Raw genomic sequence first — 8,340 nt, forward strand, 5'->3', positions numbered from 1 at the left:
CAACAAAACCCAAACCAAAACAAATAAATACTTTGGAAAATAAAACCACAGACACTAGCTGTCTTGAGAAGTTCAAAAAAGTGCAGATAACAGCCTTTCAATTACAGTATACTAGGTCCAACCGCTGACTGGGAAGAAGAGCCAGCATGAGCGGGGTGTTTGGAAAGGATCCCTTTTGCCTCAGGAAAAACGAGGCCTAGAGGGACCTCATGGTTCCACTTGCAGCTGAGCTTAGCAAGCTTCCAAGCACCATGATATCAGCCAGGGTCACTATTTTACATTTGACTGATGGCTTTGGAATAATTTGCTACTGGAAAATCCCATTGTGAGTGTGAAAGCAGAGAATTAACAAGGATGCACATCAAGCCATGAAAAAATCCATCTTTAACTTGGCATGTCTGACACCATCTGTACACTGCCAGCACGTACACAATCTTTTTCAGATTCTCTTCCCTGGTCATTTTTCTTAGACCTTCTCAGAGCTGAGACCTTCTGGCTCCATTAGTTTTGACCACCAAAGGTTATTGCGGACTTACCTCAGCTGCTCCTTGCTCTGTCCCCACAGGTCAATGGTCTTCTCAGGAGCCATGTGCAGGTCCAGGTTGCAGACATTGGGTTTCTGGGGGTATAGCTTGAGACACTGTTTCACCCAGTGACGCTGGCAGCCCGGAAGGAAAGGGTTTGGTATGAAAATAAACCCTGACCACAGAGAAAAAGGGAGAGGGTGGGGAGAAAGTATGATTAGGCATTTCCCTGTTTTTTCTAAAACTAGAGCAAAGGACAGGGGTCGGAGGTACTGAAAAAACACCTTAGACATACAACCACTGACTTTGTATGTAAGCTGATGAAATCTATTAACGGGTCTGAATAGTGAAGTTAAAACCTATTGTTTTTTTCAGTACAAACAAATGGTGGCCATAAGGTAGAAGGCAGGGAGGGCAGCCAACGCTGGTCCAAGTATAAAATGACAATAAAGGACATATCTGTGTAAGGCATATTGATTACAGGTAGATAAGGGAGTAAGAACTTGGAAAGCCAATTGCTTTGGAGTAAATCTGATTTTGGAATGATTCAGCAAGATTTTTGTCTTGAACCCTACAAAGTTAAAGTAATTCTGGCCTAGTTTTTCTAGACTTCAAACTAACCTTGTCACTGCCTCTGAACTCATACTGTCTTCTTATTGCTATTTCAGCATCATGAACTGCAGAGAGCAGTCCACGGGCTGAGCAAGTCTCTAGTAGTGTAAACTGTCCTCTCCTTTGCTTCATGCTTGTTTCCAGGTAAGTCTGCTTGTATCCAGGTAAGTCTGCTTGTATCCATCTTTGTATTTTGGTATGGTAATACTCATCAAAGGGGATGAAAGTCAAATTACATCCCAAACTGCTTGTTACTGACTGCAAATACTTTGCAGTCATTGTTAATTAACAAAACAAAAATAAACATGTAGCTAGTCTACACATTCATTTAGCCAGGCACCTCAGGCAGAGTTCAAGCAGCAGCCCAAATAAGAGGGTTAGCAAAGATGTTAGGGATTGATTTGGTCTATATCTTAACAGACAAGAGTCCTAGACATAAGATCTGCCATGACCAGGAGCACTAATAGGATTCTTCACTGGAATTTTCTTCCCAGCACCCCAGGGGTGTTTCCTTCCAGGCCACGGTCAACGGTATTGACGATTGAGTGTCTGATGGGAAGATGCTATTAACCTGCATTGTACCTGCTCTGAGAACCAAGGCACTCTCTCAAAGACTGCCAATTCAGTAAGACTCACCAACACAAAATTCACGTACAAAGAGAGATAAGGGTATAGATGGAACAAAGGAAAAGGAGGTTTCAAGGTTTTGCCCTACTGTGCCTTTTTGAACTTCTCAGTCATATGAAGTTAAACAGAGACAAAAATAGATGAAAAAGGAAGAAGCAAGGCTAGGAGTCTCAGTATGATACAAACTTGCCTTGTGGCCTTATGGAAGTGGCAATAAAAGCACAGAAAAAGCTTCTTGCCAGCATACCTCACAGACCTCGCAAGATTAAATTAACTGGTTACAAAAAGAGCCTTCAGTGTATTAATAATATACTGTCATTCATTTCACTCCATTCCCTGCACCTTCAGACTATGGCAGCCTTCTGATAGGTCTGGTTACAAAAAGTTTCTTTGCTAGAAGCATTAAATTTACTTTCTGTTGGCCTCTGCATAGAACAGAATAATAATATTGCCCTTCCTGTCTACAGCTTTTGATGTGGGCTTCTCAAAGCACTTTCCTACATTCATGAAATTACGCTGTACAATTTATGTATTATCTCCAGGTATTACTGAAAGAATTGAAGCCTGGAGGGCTAGTAACACCCAGAGCTGAGAACAAGAATCCAAATTTTATGACTCTTGTATCAGAAGCTTAGAACATGCTCATGTCTCTCCAAACCTTTCATGGCTTACTCCTAAAAAACCAGATTAGTCTAGATTTACAAAAGCAAGAACAACTAAAAAGTGGGTTACTGCTATGCTTCTGATGTCAAGAAAGGCAGAAAATCCTTAATTTCTAACAGTTGCAGAGTTTTACTATAAAATTCTACACTAACTTTCAAGACTAATAGCTCCTGGGAGGGCCAATAGTGCTAGAAATCAGTGACTTAGCACACATGGGAGGGAGAAGAGTAAGAACTATATTTCGGTAGCAACCTTTCTGAGCTGACTAAAGAACACCACAGACAAGCTTTGAAGGCAACACAATTGAACCTCTTGGCCTTGAAAGAGTTGGTCTGAGTGGAACAAGTAACAGATGAATTCTTTGCGGATCTGTATACTAAAGAAATCTGTCTTGAGGAAGCAGATGCAATTCTCTTACTGCAGCAAAATCTTGCAGCACACTAGGAATTAATTTACACCTAGTGAAAGTGGTCTCCAGCCTCAGTCAAAGGAAGGATAAGACACACAGATGTCTAGCAACAAGAACAACCCCTCATAAAACCAATTTGTGTCAGTTACAAAGACCCAAAGACAGCATCACCCGCATTTCACAGAACTCGGGACACCACAACAGAAATTCACCCAGCTTCCTTAGTCTTATATTTCATTGCTCACTGTAGGGACAAAACCAAGTAACTTCCCTTCCATTTGCCCATAGACAAACTAAAGAAATTCTAACTTATTTTAGAGGGCCACTGGGGCAGTTAGTTAACTATCTTATAGTGCTTTAGGATGTCCAGATAAAGGTAGCTGGAAAAAGACAAAGTATTATTCTTGTCCACACGACTTGATTCTAAACAGGACTGAGAATTTGTTATTGTATTTGCATTTAATTTTAGTGAAAGGTTTTCTTTGTCAAAGCAGAAGAAAAATGCAGTTAAGTGGAACACTTGCGATCCCCCCCTCCATGTAATTGCTAGGAAAGACATTCAGACAGACAGAAAATGATAGGTGAGACCAAGCAAGGGCAGCTATAATGAGACAGGTAAGTGGAACAAAAAATTTATAGAGGCAAGAAGAGGTGGAAGCCTTTCTCCTGAAGTTATTCAATTCCCTGTGTATTTAACCATGCCAGATAGCTAGTGTGGCTGCCTGAGTTTCAGAAATGGTAGGCTGGCTTCATAGCAACCCACACAGACACTGACTGCAGTCCCAATGAACCAAAAGAAACATGAGAAAAACCAAAAATAAAACAAACAAAAATCCCTGAAATAAGGAAGATCTGGGGAGCTACAAACTCATCAGCCTTACCAAAACACCTGGTAAGATTATGAAGCAAACTTTCATGACAGCCATTTCCAGATACAAGGTGGCTGGGAACAGTCAGCATGGATTTACTGAAGGCAAATTTTGTCTAACCAGCCTTACTGCCTGCTAGAGTGAGATGCCCAGGCAAGGGGAGAGCAGGGCATGCTGTTTACCTTGGCTTTAGCAAAGTTTTCCAGCTGGTCTCCTGCAGCATCACTGGAGCCGAACTGGGGGCTCATGTATTTTATGGGTAAACCAAAAGGTGAGCAAAAGCTGGCTAGGCCGCCAGGCTTAAAAGAATAGTGATTTGATGGTTCAAAGTCTAACCAGTGGCTATTATGAGCTACGTTCCGCAGGTTACTGGGGGCCAAGACTGGTAACTAAATCTACATCAACAACCTGGATGATGGGACGTTCATCTTCATCACGCTTACAGATAACACTAAATTGGGGAAGCACTGGATACGCTGGAGGCTACTGCTGCCACTGAAAGAGACCTTGACAAACCGAAGGAATGGGCCAACATGAACCTCAGGAAGTTCAACAGTGATAATCCTGCACCTGGGGCAGAATAACCCCATGCAACAGTATGGCCTGAGGACCAGGGAGCAGCTCTAAATCAAAGGACCAGGGGATCCTGCAGGACAAATTGAGCACGAGTCAGTAGTGCACCCTTGCAGCAATAAAGGCTGATTACACATTGGCCTACATTAGTAAAAGCTACCTAAAGGGGCATTATAGTGAAGGTGGAGCCACATTCTCCTCAGAGGTCCGCAGCAAGATTATGAGAGGCAACAGTCACAAATTACAGCAAGGAAAATTTTGATTAGATATAAGTGAAAAAAATCACAACAAGAGTGGCCTAACACTGGAACGGGTGCCCAGAGAGGGTGTGTAATCTCTATCCTTGGAGACTTCCAAAACTCACCCACACAAAGCTCGGAGTGACCTGATCTAACTTTCAACTTGGCCCTGCTTTAAGCAGGGATTTGGACTAGACCTCTGGAGGTCCCTTCCAACCTAACATCTGTCTGTGATTCTACCAGGTGACCTGCAAACCTAAGATCCATTTCAGTTTTTCAAATAACCTGCCTAATGAAATTATTCTGTACCTTGAACAGGACAAGACGTTCTTATTCACTTATTGTACTCGGTGTTCTACGCCAGCAAGTAGATGCCACACTTCAGCCCTGAAATGACTGTATTTCAGTCACTGATCTAATTTCCATGATATACATTAAGGAAAAATAGATGCTACAGAAATAAAATCTCTATCAAAGGCAACAGGAATCCATTCTCACGAGGGATGGACTGCTTGATCAGAGACTGTGAAACAACTGGCCCTTCTGTTCTCACCTTCATATATATCGCCGCATCCCACCCTTTAGCTGAGTCATTTGTCCTCCTGCACTTAAAGTAACATTACATTACACTTAGGCAAACCAAAGCAGCTTTTTCAGGCAGGGCAAGGAGGACAAGATGGAAGATGCCTGAATCCAAAGCAACAAGGCTGTGTTTAATTCTTCTTGAAATCAGAACTACCTACCTGGATACCCATTGAGGCCATAGGCTTTCCACTGGCTAACTGGCTGTAATCCTGCTCTGTAGGCGTCTTGATCACTGACTGAAGAAACACTGAGCTGTGATCTGAAAACCTGGCAAAAGAAAACAGATCTGGCTAAAAAAACAAAAAGGAAAAAAAAACAGAAAAAAAGGAAGAAATACAAAACTCACCCAAAAATAGCATCTACGAGAAAGACTGCTACCATATCGCAAGGTCAGTCTCATGAAAATGCCAAGTGTACCACAGAACTATTGTCTAAGCAACTGTGACCAGAACAGGGCATGCTGCTAACAGAACTAGTATGTACTTAACACAAGAATCAAAAGGTACCCACAGTTTTTACAAAACTTAGGGATCAGGAGAGATGTCCTCCATTCATTAAAAAACCCAAACAATTTATACAATGAGGAAAAAATTGGCCCTATTTGTCCATTTCCACAGTACAGCCTCATCATTACAAAACATTCTGGTAATTATCAATCTCCATTAGAGAGCAATATTTAGTACCCGTAACACTTTATACCTTCAAAGAATGTTCCAAATACAAGTTACTCATGATCCCATAGGGTAGATGACTATTCTCATCTGTAATTTACGTAAGGAGAAATAGTACTGTGATGAAGTGGCCAAAGTTGTTCGATGTGAAGGACTGCAGAAGCCCTGTAAATCCTGAATACCACATTGCCACTTCACTTTTGTTTCCAACAGCAGGGTCAACAGCTCAAGGCTTAGCAAGATGTATTTTCTTTACGTACTCTCTTGGGTCACAATAACACAGGTATTTAAGCTGCAATAAGCCAACACTTGTTGAAAAAAAACGAACTCATCCACCATGTTCCCACTCCCCTCTTCCCTTAGGACTGGGAACCACCTTAGGGAGGGCAGGGTAGAGGCAAGTTGTTTTTGTCCTGGCTTAGTTCCCCAGTCCAGCTCTCCGCATGGCTGCGTAAAAGTACAGCTCATATAAGGAAACAGCTGGCCAGGCATAGTGGGAATAAGCAAGCAAAGACAGGCAAGACTTGGCTTGTGACAATTTAAAGCATATAGGAAATTAAGGCCTTTGCATGCAGACTTTGCAGTGGTGAATGCGTAAATCAGTCTCTCTGCAGGCTGACAGCTCTTGTTAACGTCTTCTGAGCAACAGGTCTAAATTATGTAGATAGAATTTGTAAGAAAACTCTAAACTAGTGCTGGGCAGCAGCTTCTGGCAACATGCTCTGTTTTACCAATTTTACATCTCTCTGACAAAAGCAGCTTTGCAACTGCCAGCCTTGAAGAACTTAGTTCGGAGTCCTGTCTGCAGAACATCCCCAGGAAGGCTCTTCCTTTGACTAAGACTCTGCCACCTCTCTGCTTTCTCAAACTGCTTACACACCAGCTGCTGCCAGGGCTTCTGGAGAACAGGAGCTGTTTCTATGCTGAAGAATTACATGTGCTGAATCAGTTAAATAAGCCTGGTAGCAGGGCAGCTGGGGTATGTCACACTTCACTGAAAAGCTCAATCACTTGAAGCAGTTTTCTGAGAGAAAAGGAACAATAGTATCTGGGCCAATCTGCCTGGCCTGTAGCTCTTCTTAAAAAGAAAAGCCACATGTTTTTAACCTGGGGGAAAGAGGAATAAAAGATGTTTTCACTAGTAAGCTATCAACCGATCTTAGAAGGTAACAGGCACAAAAAGAACATATGGAGAGGGGACAGATGCTTGTCATGCGTTCAAGTACTTTGAATTTCCCAGAAGGGCTGTAATGCTGGAATCCTTTATTTGATAAAGGATTGCTGCAAGCTCAAGAAAGGCTGAAATGTTAACAACTCCCTTGTTTAATGCTAACGCCTTGAACAATTTCATGTGGGTCAGGTTCTGTGTCCCGTTAACAGTATCAAAATTATAGTCTGGAAAGACAGAAAAATATATATTCTAATAGAACAGTAAAAAGAAAGGGCTAAGCATTTGAACTATGGTAAATTAGGCAAAGTTTCATTTTAACTATATTGCCTACTCCCTTTTTTCCTATAGGCTCATATGCAGAAAATCCCTGGTTAACAATGCTTCAGCAGATATCCGTTAACCTTTTGTGAGGTGACAAAATGGAAGATGAGTTTAAAGGACCACTTCTCCATCACTTGAGACATGATAAACTACTAACCGTGATGGCTACTGCTTTCAGATGTGCTCCTGACTGCGTGCCCCTAATCCAATGCAAGAGTTGGGCTTGCCGTGATGGCTAAGCCAAATGTTTATTATACAGGAGTATGAAAGGAGAAGAAACTTTACCAAGGGGGAGACAGCAAGAACCCTGGGCACACACCGCACGGTGTGGGGAAGCTGATCCCAGCTCCCTCTCCAGCTCACCCAGGTATTTCAGGGCAAAGACAAGGACCAGTAGGCCCAGGGGACAGCGTCAACTCCAACAGTGAAACTTGCTTTTTTACATCCATGTGGTTTTTTTGCTTCCCTTAAGTAATGCGTGGTTCTATTAGAGGCTTTGGAGATCCCTTCCTGCAGTGCAGAGAGCTAATTAAAACATTATGGGAGTAAATAAACATAAGCAAAAGCAGTGAATCTGTGAATAGGTGGTATGCTGCTTGTGCCCTGGGGCAGGGTCCCGGAACGCCGCGGGCAGCCGGCCCAAGGGGAGCCTGGGCCAACCCGCCTCTGGGTCTGGCGGGCAGAGGGGCCCTGGGCCCTCAGAGCTGCCCGTTTCTAGCCATCCAGCTAGTTTTTAAACATTACAGCGACCCATAAGAGGCCCAGCGCTGGAGAGCAGCGTCTTCGAGCCAGGAACGGGACGGAATTAGAGACTCGGCGTCGAGCACGAAGGGAAGCAGCAGGTGGAGAGAACTGGCTGCAGCGACACCGCCGCAGCACCGCGCTGGAACACCCGGCGTTACCTGGGCCCCCGGCACGGAGAAGTCCACCACGCCCCGCAGGTCCGACGCGTCACGTTGCCGGTAGAAGCGAAAAAGCCGGCGGAAGGCGTCCTCCCCCCCCTCCCGGGTCAGGGCCGCTGCCGCCATTTTGGCCAGGCCGCGGAGGGCGGCGGGCGGCGCTGCGCACTGCCGGGG

The 8,340-nt window shown here is 43.8% G+C and overlaps 1 protein-coding gene across 3 annotated transcripts in view; it reads right to left on the bottom strand.

Moving 5' to 3' along the window:
- ALKBH1 (alkB homolog 1, histone H2A dioxygenase) overlaps nt 1-8,298 on the bottom strand; it is a 29,342-nt gene extending 21,044 nt beyond the window's left edge. For all 3 annotated transcript variants that reach the window (XR_015702262.1, XM_087747416.1, XM_009474541.2), the window contains exons 1-3: nt 8,167-8,298; nt 5,260-5,368; nt 537-699 (exon numbers count right to left, since the gene is read on the bottom strand). Coding sequence is in view for 2 of the 3 variants with exons in the window: in XM_087747416.1 (XP_087603542.1) it covers nt 537-699; nt 5,260-5,368; nt 8,167-8,292 (398 nt within the window). In the remaining variant the exon portion in view is untranslated. The remainder of the gene's footprint in view (nt 1-536; nt 700-5,259; nt 5,369-8,166) is intronic.
- Nucleotides 8,299-8,340: the final 42 nt, after the last annotated feature.

This window comes from Nipponia nippon, unplaced genomic scaffold (genome assembly GCF_047370975.1).
Source record: "Nipponia nippon isolate SJK-2023a ecotype South Korea unplaced genomic scaffold, ASM4737097v1 scaffold_11, whole genome shotgun sequence".
Classification (NCBI taxonomy): Eukaryota; Metazoa; Chordata; class Aves; order Pelecaniformes; family Threskiornithidae; genus Nipponia; species Nipponia nippon.